The sequence below is a fragment of the Ochotona curzoniae genome, unplaced genomic scaffold (assembly GCF_017591425.1).
Source record: "Ochotona curzoniae isolate NIBS_2020 unplaced genomic scaffold, NIBS_Ocur_1.0 contig_2318, whole genome shotgun sequence".
NCBI lineage: Eukaryota > Metazoa > Chordata > Mammalia > Lagomorpha > Ochotonidae > Ochotona > Ochotona curzoniae.
The window spans coordinates 5,802,126-5,826,665 of record NW_024465419.1 but is presented as its reverse complement, the minus strand read 5'-3'; the positions used below and the strand labels follow the sequence as shown (position 1 = coordinate 5,826,665).

Below are 24,540 nucleotides of genomic sequence, written 5' to 3'. Positions count from 1 at the left end.
CCAGGTAGGGGCACCAATAAAGACAAGTGAACTGAAATTTCTACTTTCCGTTCATTATGACTCTGTTTACTTGCCAATCTAAAATGCCCACTTTGCCATGATGCATCTATTTCTTCATCCAGGTCCAGGAAATATGAGACTTTGGAGAACAGAAGATGACCATTTGGAAGTCAAACTGTGTGGAGGCTTCATGAAAATCCAAAACAGCCTCAGACACACTGCACTCCATCAAGACTCATATTTAATTAGGGCACCACTCACTATGTCCTCAAAGAGGCAGATTGTTTTTGCCCTTGACTATGCTTGGGAATCCCTCTCTGGTCTCCGCCCTCTTTCCTTCTTTGCTAGCAGTGTGACTGACTCAGATATCTCTCCACTGGGGTTGGCTCACTCTTAATTATGAGTGTACATCCATTCTCTTTCCTTTTAAAATAAATCTATATCTCAATGTACACTGTGTTTATGCCTATGGCTTGAAATCTGTGTGGGGACAGAAACTTGGAATAAAGACTAGGATACATTGTAATATTATTTCCTTTGTCCCCACCTGTCACCTGGCAATACAAGAAACATGATACAACAAACACTATTTGCAAGACATATTTGGTTAAAGTTCAGTACTTCATGTAGTCAATAAAGATATTTTTTAAGAGGCTTCTGGGCTGGCATGTGTGCAGTGTCTTAAACCAACTGTGATTCCAACATCACATATGTACTTGCAAGTTCAAATCCTTGTCGCAGTTTCTTAGCCTGCTTCCTTCTAATATGCCTAGGGAGCACAAGACGTTCTATCCCCCATGAAGGAGACTCCGATGGAGTTCGGCTTCTAGCTTCAGCCTGGCTAAACTTGGGCTATTGCAGCTATTTGGGGAAGTGAACCAGTGGATATGGAGTTCTCTGTTTCTATCTCTTTCTCTCTTTGCAACCAATCCCTTCTTCCTTCCTTCCTTTTCTCTCTTTCAACTCTTCATTTCAAATGAATAAATAAAACAGGAAATGAAAGGAAATAAATCTAACACATGAGATTAGACAGTACAGTATAAAATGAATTGTAAACTCATGCAAACGTAAGAAAACTCTCAGAAATGTCTAGAAACTATTTGTAATAAAATTCTAGAAAAATGCAGTTGGCAACTATCTACAGATTTATATGCTCAGCCTCATCATCTCACATACAAAAACTCATGTCAGGGGAGGTAGAATGGAATTTTTCTCAGTCAGAACTTGTAAAAGGCAGAGACTACGTAAGAGTCTGGATCACTCAACCCACAGCCTCATTTCTTTCAGGAATAGGGCACTAATCCCTACAACTACAAGGAATCACATGAAAAGAGTGAAAATATTTCTACATAAAAGGGGAAAAAGATTCATTATATAGTAAAAGAGCATTGTAATAAAAAGCAGGTAGCAGTTAGGGTCAGCAATTTAGTCAGCTTCCAGTATTGTACAATTTGATTTCCATTTTTTTAATGTTAGTTAAAATTCACTGTTATCCAAGTCCAGGAGAAAGGCATTGCTTTATTTCAAGTAATCTCAATTTTCTTAAAATAAAAAGTAGAAGTTCACATTCCTACAGTGAATGGAAAAGTTTAAGCACTTGATAAGTTTGTTTGTTCCAGAATTAAAATGACCATCTGGCTGGATTGTTACAGAAATTGTAATAGCCAAAGGGAGGAAAAATGAAAATGACCTGCACATTGTAAGATACGTGTGCACATGTATATATTTGTGGGTGTGTATGTTAACTCTCTGGCTACTCATGACTTTTGTGACTCACAGAGAAAGCATTTTTTAAGTTATTTTTATTTTTTAATTCATTAGCAAGATAGAGAAGCAGACAAACCGATAGATTTTCTATCTATTGGTTCACTTTAAAAATGGCTGCAATATGGCCCGGCGCGGTGGCGCAAGTGGTTAAGTCCTCGCCTTGCATGCCCGGGATCCCATATGGGCGCCGGTTCTAATCCCGGCAGCCCCGCTTCCCTTCCAGCTCCCTGCCTGTGGCCTGGGAAGGCAGTTGAGGACGGCCCAAAGCTTTGGGACCCTGCACCCGCGTGGGAGACCCGGAAGAGGCTCCTGGCTTCGGATCGGCATAGTATCGACCCGTTGCGGCTCACTTGGGGAGTGAATCATCGGATGGAAGATCTTCCTCTCTGTATCTCCTCTCTGTATATCCGCCTTTCCAATAAAAAAAATAACAAAAATAAATCTTTAAAAAAAAAAAATGGCTGCAATAGCTAAAGGCTGGGTCTGGCCAAAGTCAAGAGCTTAGAAGTTGTGGATTGCAGGGACCCAAGTGCAATAGTACTTGGCAAGCCATAGCTCCAAATATCAGGAAGTGGCTTTAGAAGAATAGGATTTAGATATTAATTTAAATCAGCTGGATGCAACAAGACATCTAGCACCAATATATCGGCACTATTATACATTAGCAAAGTAAAGTATCACCCCCCTAATGCTATGATAGCATGATCACTTACGTTTGCACAGAAATCTACAGAAGTTACCATTAAAAAAGAGAAAGAAAATGAGTTCTCAATTTCTGGAAGTCAATCCTCCCATTCCCAAACATAAGTTGAATATTCCACCCAGAGATTCACATACATTTCCTGTACCCTATAAATATGCATCCCCTGCTATTCAAAGTACTGTTATCTAGATAGCAGCCAGTTCTTTGACTCTTGGAAATATAAAGCAGTTTCACGTGGGTAGCTGAAATTGATTCCTTTCTTCCCCATGTCGGAGAACCTCCTGAGGTTGGAGGAAGGGGCACAAATAAATGGGAACCCACAAAGTATCTCTAGCTGAATAGGATATAAGTGCTTAAAGTCTCTGACTTTCAAGTAAAACAAATGAATCTTTTTAAAGAAGTGTTTATTTTTATTGGAAAGGCGGATTAAATTTATGGAGTGAAGGAGAGAAAAAGATCTTCCATTTCCTGGTTCACTCCCAAATGGCCACAATGGCCAGAGTTGAGCTGATCTGGTTTCAGGAGACAGGAGCCTCTTCCCTAGTTCCCATATAGGAAAGCCATCCTCTGCTTCTTTCCAAGGTCATAAACAAGGAGCAGGATGGGAAGTAGAGCATCTGAGACATGCACCAGGGCATATGGGATCCTGGCACTTGCAAGGTGAGGATTCAGCCATTGAGCCATTGCCCCAGGCTCAAAATAAATACATAAATCCTTTTTTATTAAGAGCTAAAAATGGATAGATTACTTATAGAGATGACAATAAGAAGATACAAATTGCAATATTTAGTGTAGGCAAAGTCATAGGATAATGAGACCAATGAGAAATGTTGACACAGAGATGGCAATTGATGCCAATACCAGTTGTGAGGACAAGAGACAGAGTACAAGTAGATGCACATTCTGTGGCAAGTTGACTGGAAAAGGAAAGTGTTAGCACATTGAGTTGGGAAAAACAAGCAGGATAGCAAGTGTTATCATCGAATCAAATTAAACACCACTTGTTTTATTACTCATGAGCAAACTGAAAGAAGTACAATATGCAAGATGGGGAATCAAGAGTGATCCTGACAACCTCTTAACAGGAGGTCATATGAACAGAGCAGAGGAGAGGAATCCCAGAGTGGAGCAGGCAGACAGGAGGAGGCTTGTATCCCAAACCTAGAGACTCCCAGATCCTCTCCAAGGATAATCAGTACGGGCACCAGACCACAGGGAATTGGAGTGCCCTCATAGGCCTAGAAGTCTGAGGTCATTTATTCCCTATTGGATCTCCCACATGGGATGGAAGAAGCCCAGATCCTTCCTCACAGGATCTGATGTCATCAGAACAACAACCAGGAGCCCTGAGCAGTCCTCAGAAACAGAACAGTAAACTTCCTTTGCGACTTGGGAGGGGAGGTTTCTCTGGTCATTACTCAGTTCCAACTTTGGATCCCCACCCTCTCTTGCAATGACCATCAGGGTGGCTCCGGAGCCCCTCACTGCCCCCCGCCAAATTAGTTTAGACAGACAGAGACCAATAACGAATGGTTAGAACCAGACAGGAAATGGTCAGCTTGGACTCACATATACCTTACTAGGTAGGACACAAAAATTAGTTGCTCCTCACTAAGGTATTGAAGACTTCTCTGCACACCCCTCCTAAAACTGCTCTGTGCCTCAATTGTTGACATATGCCTTGTTAGACTTATAAGCCCTTGTTTGGACTATCCTAACTATTGCCAAGTTCAGTAAAAATTACGCTTCAATACTATAAACTGCTATATACAAAAATGAAAACAGACATGAGACAGCTGAATAGTACCCTACAGCCATTTTAGGGTGTATATCAGCTGACTGTATATAAGCTAAAATTGAAATGTCAATGAAGTAGTCACAGGATATGGTTAAGAACTTGCATTTTCTAACATATTGGTCACTCAATACCATGTTAATTAACTCCATAATGTTGTAAATTGTTGATGTTATATTGTGGCTTTTCATTCGATGGGATGATATTCTGCCAGCTCTGCTTTCAGACCAGAAATGGTCTCCCCAAGAAACTGTTGAATTTATCTGGACAATAAGATGCTGGACTCTATGAATGGTACATGCTTGCAATGAAGGAATCATGACTGGATTTGAGCTGTAATACTGCAACAATGTGGAGGAATCCACCATGGGGGGAGGAGTTAGGGGAATCCCAGAGCCTATGAAACTGTGTCATAACATGAAATGACATTTAAAAGAAAAAGAAGCAGCTGAAAAACAGAACAACAGTGTGAAATAAAGGAGACTGTTAAAGGGGAAATCTATGATTAGGCATTGTATTTGTAAAAAACAAAACCATGAACAAAGACATTCAGCATTAACTAATACCAGACACATACATCCCCGCAAAAAACACTATTTTCAGTACATTTTTCAATCTCACCACATGGAAAATCTATAAACAATATTTGAATGTTTCAAAGTAATTTCCTGTGCCCAGGGCCATAACCTAGTGGCTGACATCCTCGACTTGTGTGCGCTGGAATTACATACCCTGGCCACTCCATTTCCCTTCCAACTCTCTGCCTGTGGCCTGGAAAAGCAGTAGAGTTGAGCCTAAAGCCTTGGGACCCTGCATCTTCGTGGGAGATCAAGAAGAAGCTTCTGCCTTTGGATCAACTCAGCTCTGGTGGTTGTGGCTACTTGGAGAGTGAACCAGTGGATGGAAGATCTTTCTCCCTGCTTCTCCTTCTTTCTGTAAATCTGAATTTCCAATAAAAATAAATAAATATTTTTACTAAATAAATAAAGGAAATTTTCTTGGGTCCACCTGTGCTGTGCATGACTGGTCCATAAGCAGCAGGGTTTGGGGAGTCCCACAGGGCTGGGTTTGCCTTGCCTGGGTCCTTGGAGCTGCCTACACAGTGGGTCTGAAAGGCCCGGGGACAGGGTTTGGGCAAGTCCTGGGTCTTCTGGCCAACATCATTGGGTTCAGCTGTGAGAACTGGTCCTCTTCAGTGTAAAGGATGGACATTGTGCACATAGAGGATATGGTAGCCCCTTGGGGCCTGCAGAGGACATTTGGCACCATAGCAGAAGAAGGAGAAAAGAACAAATTAAACAACTACCTTTGCCAAACAATGACAACAAAAATCTGGTCGAACACAGAGTCTAAGCTCAACAATGTCAGCCAATGAACATTGAAAGGGATTTCTTCATCATTGGATTGTCCAGATAGAGAGCATTTAAGAACTATCAAAACCACCTAGGTACAACTCCCAGAGCATGTGTCACACTGGGACCTCTGGTTGATAATGAGTGACCATTCCCCATCTCTAGGTGCTGTGGTGGTTGAAAGGTGCCTCCCCTTATAGCTTCCCCCTCACAGAAACAGGAAGAAGAAATAGAAAATTTGGAAACAATGACCACACCCACTTTTCCCTAACTTTCAATCCTTCCCACCCTTATCAACTATGTAAATATTATCAAAAACAAAAATTTTAAATATATAAAAATATAAATATATCAGAAATAGTAAATAAATGTATATAATATAAAGAACATAACTAGTAAAAAAATAATAATTTCTCCTAAGAATTGTCAGATGCCAATGGAAAAAATTTCATTTGTATATCTTCGTTTCAGAGCAAGAAGAATGTATTTTTTTATACAAGCATTTTTAGTGGAAAATGTATTTTTTCTTCAGATATGTTAGTGGAAATGAGAAAATTTTTTATCTTTTGCTAATTAAGGAGTTGATGCTAAACAGTCCAATTCAGAGAATATTTCCTGTAGAATACAGAAACTGGCCGAGGTCCTCTGTCTTTTGCATGACAACACCACTTACACCCTGACAGCCCCTCACTGGTGTCGCACTGAGATGAACAGCTCCATAATTCTAAACATAATTCTAAATTTTTATCATTCTCAGCACCCATCCAGGATTTTGATAGATAATATCCTGCATAAATCTATAAATGGTTCCAAGGGGAATTTTAAAATGAATCCTTGTAAATCATTTTACCCTTGTCAACTTGTTTAAAAAACTGCTTTGAGTGGTACTGAACTTCTAACATCACTCTTGGTAACATATGTTCTTCTGTTTACTAAACTTCTTAGTCTAGAAGAGGATTTAGCTCCTACACACATGCACATACTCTCTCACACACACACACTAGAAGGAAAGGGGAAGTTCCAGTTAAGAACAAAAGAACAACAGCATGCTTATGCATATTAATTTGCTTCCCGGGTATAAAACAGTGTTGTTATTGCTGTTGCTCGATGGTCCAGGTACTGATGACAGCACTCTGCATATCCTCAAGCTATGTTGAGCAGACAGCTTGGTAAGTGGCTCTGAACTTGGGTGCACAGCCTTTTCATATTCATAGATGAAGCGTCTTTCCTTTTCCTGCAAAATATTCTGCTGCACAAATACCTTTTGACAGTTTACCGCTGGATTAATGATTCATCTCTTTTATCACTAATGGTTGATGTTGGCATTTGGATAAAGATTGAAATGACAAAAAATATCATCTTATAACTTGAAACAGATTAGCTTTGAAAGTTCTATTGCATCAAGAAAAATAAATAAATGAAAACGGCAAATAAAAATATCTCTCCTCTGATGTACATGACATTACTTTTCATAATATAGCAAGAGGAACATTTCAATCATGACCTTCTGCTCCCTACCTTGTACAATTATGTTTGCTGTGGCTTGAACAGAGCCTTGGTTATTGCTGGCATGGCAGGTGAGTGGACCCTGATCTTGTAGTACGATGTTCGGTAGGTGAAGTCCCCCAGATGTTACTATGTGCCTGGATCCATCCAGATCCTGTCCTTCAGCTCTGGTCCATGTTACATGAGGATGTGGTTGGCCTGTGGCCATTAGAAAACTTGGTTTGGCTAGGAGTAAAAAGGGACAAAACAATGAACAGACAATAACAGTTAAAGGATTACTTATCCTGCATTATATTTTAAAACTAGTGTCGTGTTCACAATTATCTTTATAGTGCAACAGTATATGCACACATCAAGTCCTAAAGAATTAAGGTTAAAAATATAGATTTGATATAAATATATATTTTTAAGACCATTTGTCAATATATTGTAAATATGTCAGTGTGCTCACCAAACACCTATTCTCCATTTCAGAAGCTAAATATTCAAATGTTCCCATTCAAAATTATTCCCTTTTTAATGCCACCCACACACACGCACACACAAACACACACTACACATTGGAAAAAGAAAGAAAGTTCCACCAATAAGATTTAAGCAGTTATCATCAGGAAAGGTGAGTTTCTGTAACAAACAAAATAATATAGTCTACCAAGTTAATATTCTGTCTTCTACTTCCTGTTTGGAATTTGGGCATGAGCTAGATTTTAGGAACCACCTCATAACCAATTGGAGACAATCGTGAGGTGAAAAAATAGGCCTACATTTCAAAGATCAAAGAGAAAGACAGACAAATGCCATCTGTTCATTGGAGACTATGACAACTCTGTACAGATTTCACACAGCCTTTCACACACATCCTCATGCCATACCAATACCTACACAAATAAGCACACATACACTAATGCACTAATACATTCATGAGAAATAGAACAATGGGATAAGTTCATTTGGCTTCAAAACTATTTTGAAACATATATTCTCAATGAACTTTATGAGGACTCCTTTTACAAATGTATTCCAAAAAATGTTAGCTCCAAAATAAACCATCTTTCTAATCCATTTTCTGTGAACATTTTGAAGTACATTGTGCATCACAGTGCAGTTATGCCATTTCTAATGTAATTTTCAGTTATTTTCAGCTAAACATATCACACTTTGATTCACCAAGGCTGCTTATAAATAGAAAATTTAGATTTGCATAGGTGTTCCACTCTTGCTAATTCATAACAGGTTCTTTGTGTCATGACATTCTCAAGCAGAATCTAAATACTTCTAGGGTTAATACCCATCGTTTCAATTTACGTTCTGGGGCTCCTTAATTGCAGAACATGCCCTGGAGAGTAGATAGAATTGATTTTGTCCAATTAAATAAACAAACAAAAAACTTGTGATTTCATTCAATTAATACAGTACTGAATTTTCTTTAGTATAATAGTGGAAAAATAGTGGGAACATAAGCTATGAACAAGATACACATCTTTCCTGTTTGCTCATTGTCTAGCTAGAAAAAGAGAGGGTAAACAAGTCTATATAATTATAATACATCTTGGAAGCACTCATCTTACACTTAAGTATAATCATGCTGTGACTTCTGTATTGTTGATCCCCACCCACCCATATGGTGAAATACTGAGTACTTAGGAATAAGTCAGTGCTGAGATACAGTAGCATATTTTCAGTTATTTGGGTCAAGGGACCACAGCTCTACGAATATATTAACAAATATATTTTTGCAGAACTTGATTAGTGATCACTGGTGACTGTTTATGCAGTTAGTCAGTCTCATTTGTCCTCTCCTTGTTTCACATGTGTTTGCTTGGTCTTCTTCAATTTCACCCATGGTGTCATGATACAAACCAGTAGGAAACCTCTTCTGGACGTAACCATTCAAAATCAGATCCCAGTACTATGAGTCAAAGCAAACTTATTTCCTTTATAAAAATCCCATATGTTTTCCTGAAGACACGGAAGATGAACTAGGATGAAATGCTAAAGGAACAGACACAGGAGGAAAGGGACCATAGAGGAGAGGCTACCAAATGTTTGAAATAAGAAGTGTGTTCAAGATTAGTCAACAGCAATGTAAATGGAAAGGAGGTGGATCAGATACCTGCTGGAACTCAATCTGTAGAGAGCTGAGGGAGGAAAGGTAAGATGTAGAGTACCTGATAATAACCAGTGAGTTATATTTTGTAACAGCAAACACATGATGAAATGCCTCAACATGGGCAACTACACTAGCGGGCTGAGGATTTATGTGTGAAGATCAGTTGGAAGGAAAGGTGGTGTCATCTAAAATTGCAAGAAAGATGTCAGTAACGAAAATGCATTTTACAGTGGTTATTTTTTAGAATTTGTCTTATTTCTACTTGAAAGGTGGACTTACAGGGAGAAGAGACAAGGAAAGAGATCTGCCATTTGCTGGTTCACTCCCCAAACAATTGCAATGTCTGTAGCTGAGCTGAGCTGATCTGAAGCCAGGAGCTTGAAGCTTCTTCCAGGTCTTGCACGGGCTACAGTGGTTCCGAGGTCTGGGCCATTCTCTGTTGCTTTCCCAGGTCATTAGCAGCAAGCTTGACTTGAAATGAATCAGCCAGAACACAAAGCACTTGTATACCAGATGCTGGTACAGCAGGTGAGGCTTAGCCTACTTTATCACATAGCCAGCCCAAATTTTACATTAATTTTTAATATTGAATACTTGGGATTATCTTTAAATTTCATGGGCTCTCAGAGGAAGGAGGAAAAAAACATGATTGAGGTATTTCAGATTACAGGAAGATAGAAGAAAAGGGAGAGTAGCTAAAATGACACAACACACGAGGCAGGAATAAAAGACTAGAAAGGACGAGAGCAGTGATAGCCTGAAAGCCAAGTTAGAAAACCCCTGGGTGCAGTGTCAAACTTGACCTAGAGAGGAAAAGGAGCTTATGAGCTGGTAAACTGAAAAGCACATGTGAACTGTTAGAATGCTTCCCACGTTGCTCAGTTTCCAACTCAGATTCCATTTTCTCCTGAAGTATCACTCAACTCAGTGCATCTTCTCTATTTGTTCAGACACTATTCAGTGCTGCAACCACTGTCTAAAACATGACAAACAGGCGACTGACAGTCTTACCTTCAGGGACTTCCTCCTTGACCTCTGGGCTATCTCCACAGACATCTTTGTAAAACTCATTCTGGTCACCCCAAGAATACAGTCATGATGAGTCTGAATGCTCTGACCTCGTCTGACCGTATCACCTATGTGCAAACTATCAGTTCAATACCCTTAAAAGTTTCTGCTGCCTCTTTGTTTGACTGAAAAGAAATATATATTTGAGGGAAGCATGGGAGAGAGAGAGAGAAAGAGCTCTCCCTCTGTTGTTTCATTCTCCAGATGTCATCAACAGAACATCCTGAAGTTAGGGGCCAGAAACTCAATACAAATTTCCTACTTGGGCCACGGAGTCCCATGTTCTTGTGGCCTCACAGTTGCCTGTAAGAGTCTGCATTAGCAAGAAGTTAGAGACAGGAGGCAGCTATGGAACCTAACTACTCCACTGTGGACCACGGGCTTCACCTAACAGGTGCCCTTAATATCTGCTTCAGTTTGCATTTCTTGAATATAGCCCTCTCTGTCTTCTTTAATGCTTCCCTTTCTCCTAAAGTTGTGTTTCAATCTTACTTATTTGTCTTTCTACCAATATGGTCTTGCTTTCAGCTTGAGTTTCATTGTTCCTGAATGAACACAGCTGTCCAATTTTGTCCCACATGCTCCCCTCCCAATCAGTCTCGAGTTTCCCACTTAATTATTGACATCATTAAGCTCCACCAACTACACCAGTGTCACCTCTACTGCTATTGTTTCTCATCCAAGACTTGAGGGGTTTGTTGGAGCTGGCTATTGAGACCAAACTTTCAAATTTCAAATATCTTGCAAATGGATATTTAAAACATATGCCATTAAAAATAAACCATACAAAATCATAAATAAATGCTTTAGGATTGAGGTTAACAAAATCAGAAATTCATTACTTCTAATTATTTGACTACATTCTATCATTCATGGTCTTGATATTGCTACTGTCTGTTTTGTTACAAGGTGAGATTACTGTGTATTAATGAGCTTTTGTACCTTCCCAGCTCAGCATTCAATGACAGCACCCCAGTTACTACACAATGACCATGCTCTGGATTGTTCATGCCATAGAATATAGAAAATGTCAAAAGTCAGTTTTTCCTGCTAAGAGCCAATTTTTAAGCATTTATGGGCATACCTCTGGTTTTAAGCTCGTATGCCCTCTTTTACGCATCATAAAAATATATAATTTTGTCGATCCATGAGCTATAATCTAATAGAGTTTAAGCTGAATAAGAAAAAATATATGACCATTATCTCAAAATAATATTAATGAAAAAGTGTCAGTCACTGTGTCTGGTTTATATGAGACATTGAAATTCTGACAAAGCAAATATAAAAAGTCTAAAGCATGTGCTCATTAACCATGTGGTCCTCAGTGGCTGGCTCAGTTGCCCTTCAGTAAATGTTTGTTGAATGAATTCCTGAGGAATTAGGCAATGAAAGATTTCTGAAGAGTGAAGCCATTGTTTGAATGCCACTAGTTGACTCTTACAGGCATGCAGGGAAGCATAAAGACAAGAGCAAAGCCTCAGAATCACATTTGTTGCAAGAACAGAACTCAGGCAGAAAATTATAATTGACTTCAAGAGAAATTTTCTCCTGCGTCTGTACAACAAGATGAGGAAAATCACAGTCAATGACCAAAATCTCACTTTGAAGAAGCGCCATCGGGTCATTTTCTCATGCAAATTGCTGAAGGAGAATTGGTGCAATTTTCTTAACATCAGGCAGAAAATCGCAAGCTTTACCTGGAAGGCTGGAATATTGGAGCACAGCACTGTGGCTCTGGGCCTCACCGGCCGAGTTTCTAGCCATACACTGATTTACACTGATATACTCCTTGGTCTGACTCTTGGGCATTTCGCATCATGAGTGTCCCATCATCGAACATGTTAAGCTGAGTGTCATATTCCAGCTCCAAGGAGTGACTGTAAATACATGTTATTGATTACTGAACAACTCTTATATTTAAAACTTCTAATAATATAGAGAATATAGAACTTTTTAGTTTTATACATTTTTATTTATATAAAATGAGTAAATTTAATATATTTCGTGCTTATAGCTTTAAGAACATAATGATACCTTGTACCTTACTCTTCCTGCCTTCTTTCCTCTTTCCCCTTCCTCTTTTTTCCTTTTTTATTTTTCTTTCAGTTTTTGCAATAACGCTTCCACTTTACTTTATAATCACAACTTTAACCTTCCACTAAAGGAAGAATTTAACAAGTAGAAAAAAAACCTGTTCCTTGGGAGTAGATTCATTGATTTATTAACATTTTTATAGAAATAATTTAAATTATTTAAATTCACAACCCTGTTGTGCCCTTATCATTTTAGAGATTACTTCCTGAACACTGAGTCACTCTATAGAAGGACAGGACACTACAATATTTGCCATGGACAACATGAATTCAGACATTGACTCAATCCCTTACATCTGAAGGAGACTTTAGTACGTTTTCAAGTCTTTGAATTACTATTTTTTAATGTAACCTTTTCAAATGTTTCCTGTGAGTCAGTCAGTGTGTTCTATACTCTGGTAAAATGTAAAATAAATATTTGTATTCAAGCCAACATATCTTACAGCCCAGTATACTCATATGACTCAGCATTAAATAAGTGCATTCCAGTTACCACCTATTGGATATTTGGCCCTTTCATTTTTTACTTGATGTGGATAACTCTGAATATAAAAGTAGAAAACTGCCATTTATCAATACAATGGATAATTCATTAAGTATCAATAGATTTAAACAAGGAGTATCAGAATGTACCTATAATCACAAATAATTGAGAGTTAAAATGAGTTCATTTTAGCAACAAACTCAAAGCCATTCACATTAATATATACCAGTAATTTTTACAAATTCTTCCCTAAATTAATTCCACAAAATTGCTTTCTTTGTTAAAGATATCTGATGACTGGGGCCAGTGTGGTGGCGTAACAGGATAATCCTCTAGCTGTGGTGCCAGCATTCTTTATGGGTGTCAGTTCATATCCTCACTGCCTCACTTTGGATCTAGTTCCCTGCTTATGACCTCAGAAAGCAGTGGAGGATGTGCCCAGTTCTTGGGTCCCTGCAGTGGGAGACTCAGAAAGAAGATCCAGGATCCTGGCTTTGGACTGACTCAACTCAGGTCATTGCAGTCATTTGGTTAGTAAACCAAAAGAGAAGGGGTGTGTGTGTGTGTGTGTGTGTGTGTGTGTGTGTGTGTGTCTGTAAATGAATATTTTAAAAATATTTAATGACTATGTAAGAGATACAGATTAATGTTCAGCTTTAATGCTAATGAATATTTTAACCATAGAAAAAGGAAATCTATCCCTCTCATCATCCATCACTCAATGCATTTTTATTAACATCAACTACAAGTCAGCCACCAAATACACAAATACTGCAACACACCTCAATCTATTCTTGCATATGTAAAAACAATAAATCATGTAAAAAAACAAATAAATAATCCTTCTCATTTAATAATGTTTGTCATAATGGCTCTGGAAGGAGCAGACAAGGGCCTTTTTTATTGCTTTTTAGCACAGAAAAGCGAGAACAGTAGACAGATTGATGAGATTTGTCGTCCTTCAATCACCAGGTGGGAAAAGCCTGACATGAAGAGAAAATACCAACTACTCAAATGAGAACCTGAAGATACTGTATTTAAAAGGTTAACTGCAGCTATGTAAGGCGATGTGAATAGATAATGGTTTTCCCTACAAATATAAGCTGCCAAAGTCATATATTGTACATAGCATGGGAAGAAAAAAGAAAGCAATTGCCCAAATTCAGATGTCTCCTATAATACTTGGCTGCTTAGTTATCACAAACACACTCCAAAAATTATCTAACAATAATATGCCACAAATATTGATATGCTAACAACAATGAAATCCATTTCACATGATTTATTTTCTATTTTCCTAAAAGCTTATTCTCAAACTCCACACCCAATTTTCAAGGGCTGCCAGATGTTGACAGCTATGTGTCATCTGGCTAGGCAGTGCAACAAAACCCACTGAAATGCACTATTTTAAAAATGATATAAAATGGACAGCAGCAAACTCTGCCCATAAATTTAAAAATGCATTATCCCCTTTTTTCTGGTTATTTCCCTCTGTTGTCAGATCTTCATTATGCTCATAAAACTTGTTTGCTCATAAATCATGATGCTTCTTCAAAAGATTCAAGAAGACAGATGTTTATTTTACACATAGTTTCTTGCAAAGTGGGTAGCAATCTCATGTGAAACACGAAGGTTCATGGGGCAAGTGTGTTGGCTCAACTGGCTTAACTAGCTAATCCTCCTCCTCCAAGTGCCCACGTCCCATATGGGAACCCATTTGAGACCTGGCTGCTCCACTTCCCACCCAGATGCCTACTATGGCCAGAAAAGCAGTGCAGCATAGCCCAATGACTTGGGACCCTACAGCAAAGCAAGAGATACAAAAGAGGCTTCTGGCTTCCAATTGGCTCAGCTACAGTATTGCGTCCATTCGGGGAGTAACCCAGAAGATAGAAAATTTTTCTTTCACTTCTCTATTTAAACCTGCATTTCCAATTAAAATAATAAATAAATAATATTTTAAAAATAAAAAGGTTTGCAAATTTTAAACACTGTTATTTTTCTTGGAAGATCTTGAAGATAATGCATTTGGCTTAATGAATATCAACAAACCCCCATTAGGATAATTAACGCAGTCAGGATTTATTAACTGCTTTCTGAAACCTGAATGTTATAATTAGAAATATGGAATATGATAATTTTATCTGATACAAGAAGTTCTTAAAAATCTATATTTCAAGTTAATGAAAAACATTATTTTATGAAAAAATACAGATTTCACAATTTTTAATTTCATTTTTTCATGACATTCTTGAAGTCCCTGTGTCTATCATCCAGATTCTAGCTATGTTTAAAAATCCCTTCTAATTTTTTCTGAAATAGTAGCACTAATATTTCTTGCTAGAGTTACGTTTGTGTCAATTTATTTTTTATTTACTCTTTTTTTAAAATATTTTAGATGATGTTTACATAGTTGATCAGGATGGGAAGGATTGAAAGTTAGAGAAAAGTGGGTGTGATCAATGTTTCCAAACTTTCTATTATCTTCCTATTTCTGGGGGGAGGGGAGATATAAGGAGAGAACCCATTTCCAGTCTTTCAACCACCATAGGATCTGAGTGTAGGGAATGGCCACCCAATATCAACCCAGGGTCCCAATAGGGTACAGGCTCTGAGAGTTCTGCCCAGGTGGATACGATAGTTTTGAAATGTTCTCAATCTTGCCAAATCTATGGATGAGAAATCCTTTCCCATATCCATTGGGCGACACAGTTGACCTTAGTCACCATTTGCCCAGATATTTGCTGTCATTGTTTGTCTTGGATAGTTGTCCAATTTGTTCTGTTCTCCTTCCTCTGTTATGGTACCAGATGTCCTCTGCAGGCCTAAATGGGCTACCATATCCTCTATGTGCACCATGGCCAGCTATCCAATGCTCCATCCTTTCCACTGAGGAGAACCGTTCTCACAGTTGGGCCCACATCTGGCCAGACCTCCAACTCCCGGGCTCCTGGACTTGGCAGCCACCATGAAGGTGGGCCAAAGAACCTGGGCAAGACAACCTGAGCCCTGCCAGAACCCCACCCCTGGAGCTCTAGGACCCAGCATCCACTTCTCAGCAAGCCCAACGACAAGGGTTAGGATACACAAGACCCGTCAGATGCCACAGTGACCATGAGAGCCAGAATGGAGTCATTGAATTAGGCTGCAATCTCCCTTGGCATGGGTGTGGACTGGGTCTGGGGAGCTCCAGACTGGGCTAAACTCTATCACCCAGTGATAGGCGTGAGAGTCAGGGTGGGTGTAGAAAAGGCTGGACTAGGTCTTGGTTCCTGCTGAAGCACATGAGAGCTCTGTCAGGGTATGGACCAGGTGTAGCTGAGCTGTAACACCCAGAAGTAAGGACCAGAAAGAATGTGGGCCAATTGGGTAAGGACGCTGTTCCTGTCAGGACAAGAGGTATACAAAGCCAAACTGGGCCAAGGGGCCACTGGTGTGCCCGAGATCTGCCACTAGGAGATTGGATAGAAGAGCTTGCAGAACTCTTGTGTATTGCAGTCCCCACAGGTAAGCGCAAGAATCAAGGCAAAGAACAGCCCAAACTAGGGCAGGTTACAGTTGTCACCAGCATACATGTGGATCAGGTCTGGACCAGGTGGACCAAGCCAGTTCATAATATCCACTGGCAAATCTGAAAACCAGAATGGGGTGCAAGAAGGTCTGCGTTGGGGCACAACACCAGCCAGTTTACACAGGAGCCAGAACAGGGGGGCTGACTGGGCAAGGATGGGCTGCCATACTAACCAGCATAAGCTGGAACTGGGGACAAATTGGACAAAAGCAGATTGAAACACTCAGCAGTAGAAACCAAGGTAAGATGAACCATGCTAGTCTGGGGGTGGTGCATGAAGGGTCCATGAGCCCCAAGGATGGAGAGGGGCCTGGTTGAGCCCAGTTCAGCTGGTCCAGGCCCTTCAGCCTGCCTGCAAGGTGGGTATTAGGTCCATGAGCTCCAGGTGTGGGGTTCAAAAAGGCCTGATTAATATGGCTAGGTCCTTGAGCCTACCAGCATGGTGGATGCCAGGTCCACTAACTCCAAGGGCCATGTTCACCTGTCCTCGGTTCTTGCCCCTGCGTCCAAGGCGCATATTGGATCTATGAATCCCAGGGTTGGGGAATCTAGTATGGCCTGGGTTGCCCGGCCTGGGTCCTTTGGGCCCACCTGTGCTATGGATGCCAAATCCATGAGACCTAAGGATAGTGGGATCTGATGGATTCCAGGTCATCTTGCCCAGGACTTTAGCTCACCTGTGTGGTGGGTGCTGCGTTCGTGAGCCCCAGGATGGCAGGTCCTGGGTCATCTGTCTCAGGTCCTTGGGCCCATCTTCACATTGAGCTGGATCTGTGAACCCCAGGGATAGGGGTCTGTCAAGGCTCAATTCACCTGGCCCAGGATTATTGGGCTTGACTGCATGGTGGGTGCTGTGAACCCCTGTTGTGGGGTTCTTGTGGGGCTTGGTTGCCTGGTGCAGATATGGGTCCCACCTGCATGGTGGGTGCCAGCTCCCTAAGCACTAGGGTAGGGGATCAGAAAGAGTCCAGATCACCTGGCCTGGTTACTTGAGCCTGCCTGAGCCATGAGTGCTGGCTCTGAGAGCCCCAGGATTGGTGGGGTCTGGCAGAGACTGAGTCTCCTGGCCCAGGTCCTTGAGCCTGCCTATGTGGTAGGTGCCGGGTCCATGAGCCCCAAAGGTGGGGATCAGGCAGCGCTTGAATTGCCTGGCCAGGGTCCTTGGGCCAGCCTGTGTGGTGGGTGCTGATCCATGAGCCCCAGGGGTGGGGGTGCAGAGAGGCCCTAGTCTCCTGGTTCAGGTCGCCGTGCCCATCTATGTGGTGGGTGCCAGGGCCATGAACTCTGGGGAGTGAGGATCTAGTGGATCCCAAGTCATCCTCCTGTGAGGTGGGTGCTAGATCTGTGAGCCTCTGGGATGGGGGTCTGGAGGGGCCTGGGTGTCAATTTATTCTTATGATATAATTTTGGTTTTTAGCAGCTGTATTGTCAGGCATACCAAGAAAGGTTCATGTATGTTCCACTCATGATCTATGGTATACAGTTGCCTTGAAGTTGATTTTAGTTGACATCAGTATTGCTGGACTAATTTATTTTATTAAGTACCATTCCATCATTACATCTAATTGTCTCAACCTCACATCTCCCAATGTCATAATGTCTAAAAATTACCTCTTTTAAAGAGCATACAAGTGCTGGCTCTGCCATGCAGTAGGCTATCTCCAGCTGTAACAATGGCATTCCACAGAGGCACTGATTTGTATCCTGGCTGCCCTACTTCTGATCCAGCTCCTGTTTACTTCTTGGGAAAGCAGCAGAGGTGTCTCCAATGCTTTGGCTCCTACATCATGTAGGAAGAAGCTATAGGCTCCTGGCTTCAAATTGTCCCAGATCTCAGTATGGTGATCATTTGGAGAAGGAACTAGTGGATGAAGGATCAATTGCTCTCTGTCTCGCACACGTGCATCTCTCTCCTTTTTTCTCTGTAACTGTGTTTCAATTAAAAACATAAAATAAATCTTTAAGAAAAGAGAGAGCATACAAATTGGTTTTGTCATCCAGCCTTATATTGTTTGATAAGCTATTTACTGCTTTTACTGACATGTTTCAATTTATATCTGATGAGTTATTTCATGTTTCTCTTTTCTAAGTTTTTATTCTAGCTTTTTTAAATCTGGTCTTTCTTCTCTTGGCTTAAGTTGATCCAGTTTTCTTTTCCATCTTTAATCCCTTTGATAGGAAAGAATACTCCCATTCATTAGTGTTCATTATAATTTTAACAAGATTTTAAGAGATGTTTTCATCAGTTTTGGAGACAGCTTCACAGCTCCTGGATGACAGTTTAAGTATCCTTATTAGATAAGTCTGGGCCAGAGGTGAAGGATAGCAATCTGATGTTCCAGTGAGCGGTAGGATCCCAGCGGCCTGAGCCACTTTTTCCCACCAGGACCTACATTATCATGAGGTGGAGTCAGGAATGGAGTCAGATGTGGACCCACATAATGTGAAATGTGTGTATCTAAACTGCTAAGCAAATACCTGCTCCTTTAAATGAACTATTAGCAACTAAGTTCAAGGAAACGCCCGTCTTCTCAAATTGTGGCATGCAAAATGATTTAATTATATCTTTTCTCTGTAAAGTTCTTTTATTAAATTCTTTAATCTGTGATTTTTGCCTGACTTTAAAATTCTAAATCCTGTAAGTCACAATTTATATTTATCAATAATGTAAAAATTATTTTATTCACCCTTGCTTTTTGCATAATACCTCTTACTGTGGATTTAGCATCTACTTATAGTTCTTCCAGACAATATTCCAGAGCTAAATTGACTTCGTTCTCAAAAGCTTTTGTCTTTTAAGAAAATTTACTTGGACATAAAACTGAATGATTTACTTTTTCTTAACCCATTTCATTGACTTGTTTCTGATCTGAAGTTCATAATAAGTGCAATTGCTACACATTTGAAAGTAATCTGAAAAAAAATTATAAATAAATAAAAAGATAGGGCCCGGCAGCGTGGCATAGCGGTCCTCGCCTTGAATGCTCCTGGATCCCATATGGGCACTGGTTCTAATCCCAGCAGCTCCACTTCCCATCCAGCTCCCTGCCTGTGGCCCGGGAAAGCAGTCGAGGACAGCCCAAAGCTTTGGAAACCTGCACCTGTGTGGGATACCCAGAAGAAGTTCCTGGATCCTGGCTTTGAATCGGCATAGATTCGGCCGTTGCGCTCACTTCGGGAGTGAATCATCGGACAGAAGATCTTCCTCTCTGTCTCTCCTCCTCTCTGTATATCTGACTTTCCAATAAATAAATAAATCTTAAAAAAAAAAAAAGAGGGCCCGGCGCGGTGGCGCAAGTGGTTAAAGGTCCTCGCCTTGCACGCCCGGGATCCCATATGGGCGCCGGTTCTATCCCAATGGCCCCGCTTCCTTTCCAGCTCCCTGCCTGTGGCCCAGGAAAGCAGTCGAGGACAGCCCAAAGCTTTGGGACCCTGCACCTGAGTGGGAGACCCGGAAGAGGCTCCTGGCTTCGGATTGGCATAGTATCGGCCCGTTGCGCTCACTTAGGCAGTGAATCATCGGATGGAAGATCTTCCTCTCTGTCTCTCCTCTCTGTATATCCGCCTTTCCAATAAAAAAATAATAAAAATAAATCTTTAAAAAAAAGAAAGAAAGAAAGAAAGAAAGAAAGAAAGAAAGAAAGAAAGAAAGAAAGAAAGAAAGAAAGAAAGAAAGAAAGAAAGAAAGAAAGAAAGAAAGAAAGAAAGAAATCTGCAAATTACTCCAGGACAAAAGGTTTTTATCTTTTTCAGTGTTGTGATCACAGTACACCAGATAAATATTTTGGGTTAAAATTTTGTTTCAGAAGTAATATAATTCTTAGTTTGAAATATTGTGTCTTTCATTTCTGGAAGTTTTTCTGTTCTTACCTCTCAAACACTGCTTGTGGTGTCTCTTTATAACCGCTTTTTCTGGAACTCCTTTTGGATATTTTCTGTTTTTGCATTGAAATTTGCATTGAAATTTCTGTGTACCTGACCATTTTGAGATATTGGCTATTCTTATAAATCTGCACTCTAAACTTCTAATTCTATCTTTGATTGTATCTAATCGATTCCTCACTCACTCCTACAAGCACCTTAGAGTCAACATAAGAGCTGTCTCCTGCAGGGAATTAAAGGACAGTGATGGGACTGTATTGAGTTTGCATTGTATTTTTCTTAACTTAGTAAAATAGATTTTTGTTTCAAATTATCTGTCATACTTTATTCTATATCCTACCCATTTTCAAAGTTTGTATTATCTTCTGATAATACCTACTGAAAATCGTCAGTAAGTTAAGGATATTTGTCCTTGTTACACATTTATCATAACCTCTTCTCTTTCATTTTCAATTTTTCTTTAAAACTTTGGTTTATACTTTATTTAAAAAGCAGACACAGTGAGAGAGAGAGAGAGGGAGAGAGAAAGAAAGATCATCTATTCATTGGTTCACCCCCCCAAATGGCTACAACACTTGGACCATTCTCTGCTGCTTTCTCAAACGCATCAGCAGGGAGCTTTATTGCAAGCGGAGCAGCTAGTATTTAAATCAGTGTCCATATGAGATATAAATATCTCAGGCAGTTACATAACCCACCATACTAAAACACTGGATTGAAATCGTTATTATTTTAACAGATACTTCTGCCTATACATTACCTTTCCTTCATTTGGTCCCTTCATTTTTTCATTTGCTCATTTTCTTTCACATGAACATAACCCTTTCTAAGTACCAATCAGTACCTTAGCAATCTTGAACACATCATTTCCAAAGTAAGCATAAGAAGACTAGCTAGATTTAAAATGTAATCACAGCAGTCTCTTGTCTTCAGGTGCCATTGAACAAATTGAACAAATTGAATGCAAACAAATTGGAGTCTTCTCTCAATGGAAGCATTTCTCCTGGACTAGATTCCAAATTTAATAGTATTCATGATTGCCATCTATTCAAGCTATTTTTAACTTGCACTTATTAATTTTCTGCAAGAATTAGAAGCCTTTTTATACAAGCATAGCTGAATTTTCAGTTAAAATTAGAAATCCAAATTATATGCATAAAGTATAAAAAACTGTAATATCTCGGATGTGTCACAAAGATGAGCACAAAAAATCAGAATTGATTATTCACAGTACAGAAGAAAATTAAGTAAATGCTGTGTAAGAGTGGAAGAGATACATTAAAATCATGCTAGTTTTCAATAATATAATTACTCAAGTACTATTTCTGACATATAATAGGCAAACAGCACATTTATTACACATTGCCTCTCCATCCCTTTCATATAATTTTTAACTTTTTCATAATCGGTTATAATTATTTTATACACTCTAAGACTTGCAGATAATCTGTAATAAAGAGTGCAATAAAAATAAAATAAATCAAGGGTAAATAATCTTCCACATTCTTGATGATGAATTCACTGACTTTATCTAATACTTTTTACTATAGGAAAGTTGCAATGTTAAATATGAAATGTCATTTTATATCTAAATTTGCATGGATGAGTTCATCAGATTTAATGCAGAAACAAAATTAATTTGCTAACCAATATAATGTTTCTTCCTAAACTTATTTGAGTCACTTTGAGAAACAGTGAAGTACAGAAACATAATTGTTTTTAAAAAGTCTTCTGGATAGAAAGAAAAACACATAATTATCTCAAAATCCTCATAGTCATTTCTTCTCCATAGGGATAAAGTTTGAAAAGACATGGCTGAAATCAGAAACCGGACTATGGCAGTGCATGCACATGCCTAGCAATTACTTGTTATGTATCCAGGAAATCCTAGGTTTGGGAATTCCTTCTGCTCGGCACGTGAAGAAAGCCAGGACATGAGTTAAGACATATACAGTACATTAAAAAAAAAAAAGATTTATCCATTCTAGTTGGAAAGCCAGATCAGATTTATGAAGAGAGTTAGGGACAGAGAGAAAGATCTGTCCACTGGTTCACTCCCCATCCACTCCCCAAATGACCACACTGGCTCGAGATAAGCTAATCCAAAGCAAGGAGACAGGAGCTACTTCTGGGTCTCTCATGTGGGTGGAGTGTCAGAAGTCTTTGCACCATCCATTACTGCTTTCCCAGGCCATAAGCAGGGAGGTGGATGGGAAGTGGAGCAGTTGAGACATGAACCAGCACCCATATGGGATCCTGGCGCTGGCAAGATGAAGGTTTAGCCATGGAGACATGATACCGAGCCCCTATATAGTACAGTCTTTCACCAAACTTTATTTTAAATCTTTACCAAACAAATCGATAGAAATTCCCTACTATTAGAGTTTGAACAATTTTGACTATTTAAATTTAAATTTATGAGTGAGATCAAACAGTTTTAATTTGATTATTGTTTACAACCATTGCCTATTTCATTGTTGGACTATAATATTTTTACATTTTATTTAATGAACTTATGTAGTACTTCCTTTATGTCTTTGACTATAATGTAAAATGAAAACATCTCAAAAAAGTAAGTAAATTATTAAATTAAGAGTAAAAATGAAAAGACTTATATTGTGCAGGGAAAATTTAGTTTTGTCTGAGCTACAAGTTGGTAATGAAGATGGGAACCACACAGACAAGTTTGAGACACTTGAAAATGAAGAACAAGCAGTTTTCTTCTCAGTTTGAATTTAAATGAATTATTTTAATACAGTTTTATCCAATCATTTGTTTAAAGACATTTTTAAATGCCTTGCCGACTGCAGGCATTAAAAAGCACATTTATTCCCTTCGAAATCATCTAAGTGAATTTGTAAGAAGTTGAATGACCACACACATCCACAAGCATGTGTGCACACATATGTGTTCAATTATTTAATTTAATTTAATTTAATTAATTCAATTTGAATATATATGCGGAGGTATATGTTTTATTTTCATTAGAAACTCCAAATAAAGTAATATCCCCAAAAGCCACAGTAAGTAACTTAAGGTCATCAAATGAGTTTCTCTCATTAAATCAGACTTTTGTATTGTTTAAACATTTAGATATTAAGACTGATTTTTAATACTCTAGTAATATTCATTTTCTTACTGTACATGGATAAACAAGCCAAGCAGGCCAGCGTTGTAGCATAGCTGGGAAAGCTGCTGCCTCCACCCCTTGCAAGTGCAGGTTTGAGTCCCAGCTGCTCCACTTCAGATCCAGATCCCTGCAGCTGTGTGGCAGACGCCAAGGACATTCTTGGCTTGTCGTTCTTACCTGACCAAGTCTCATGTAAGATGTTTAGGAACTAAATTCATGGATAAAACATTTATCTTTCTCTCTGCCTTTCTCTGTTACTCTGGTTTTCCAATAAATAAATAAATCTTTAAAAAACAAAATGTAACGGATTTATTCAGGGATTTTAAAATGCAGTTGGTATTAGTAATCAATCTGCCATCGAAAAATCAAAATTGTTGATGACTAACACTAAGTGACAGTGAATTATAAGTATGGAGAACTTCATTCTGGACACTACCTCCTGAAGTCTAAATCAAGAAAATGAAAGAAAACCAACTTCTTTTAGTATTTCTTTTCTGAAACTGCAAAGATTGAATTACATGATATGCAAGGCGCGTCCTTGCTTCTGCAAACACTCCCCCCCCAAAAAATAGAGAATGGAGGTTGGGTTCATTTCTGACTGAATCCCTTTAGATCCTCTTCCATACGCAGCTTCCTGTAATAGATCTTCACAGAAAGAGAACAGATTAACGGCATTCCCTTTTGATACTCACAGAGAACATCACGTACCACAGCTGAACTCCTCCACGGGATGGAGGCAACCGAGCGCCCCTGGAGTCTTGCTGGATGTTCACAGGTGGCACTCGCCTGCGACTGGCCAAGTTGAGCATAACCTTGCAGTAGTTCCCTCAGCCGTAGCACATCGCAGTCACAAACGAGAGCGTTGGAGTGCAGACGCCTACATAAGCAGGCAAGAATCGCAACTGTTGAGTGTCTATTAATTGCTAGATTAATTAATTAGAGTGGAAATGTTTTCTCTAATGCCCCTCCACCCTTCACATTTTGACGGCGGGATTTCTCTTCACCGATCTTAACAATTAAGTTTTCACGAATTACTTAGTCACGCCTATCTAGAACAGAGAGAATACATTTCCATATTA

At 39.4% G+C, this 24,540-nt stretch overlaps 1 protein-coding gene across 1 annotated transcript in view; it reads right to left on the bottom strand.

Moving 5' to 3' along the window:
- Window positions 1-24,540, bottom strand: part of PXDNL (peroxidasin like) — a 372,636-nt gene that overhangs the window by 98,189 nt on the left and 249,907 nt on the right. Inside the window, 6 exon segments of the mRNA XM_040972689.1 lie at window positions 7,136-7,348; window positions 11,999-12,080; window positions 12,082-12,178; window positions 22,198-22,315; window positions 24,170-24,190; window positions 24,193-24,338. Of these exon segments, the coding sequence (XP_040828623.1) occupies window positions 7,136-7,348; window positions 11,999-12,080; window positions 12,082-12,178; window positions 22,198-22,315; window positions 24,170-24,190; window positions 24,193-24,338 (677 nt within the window).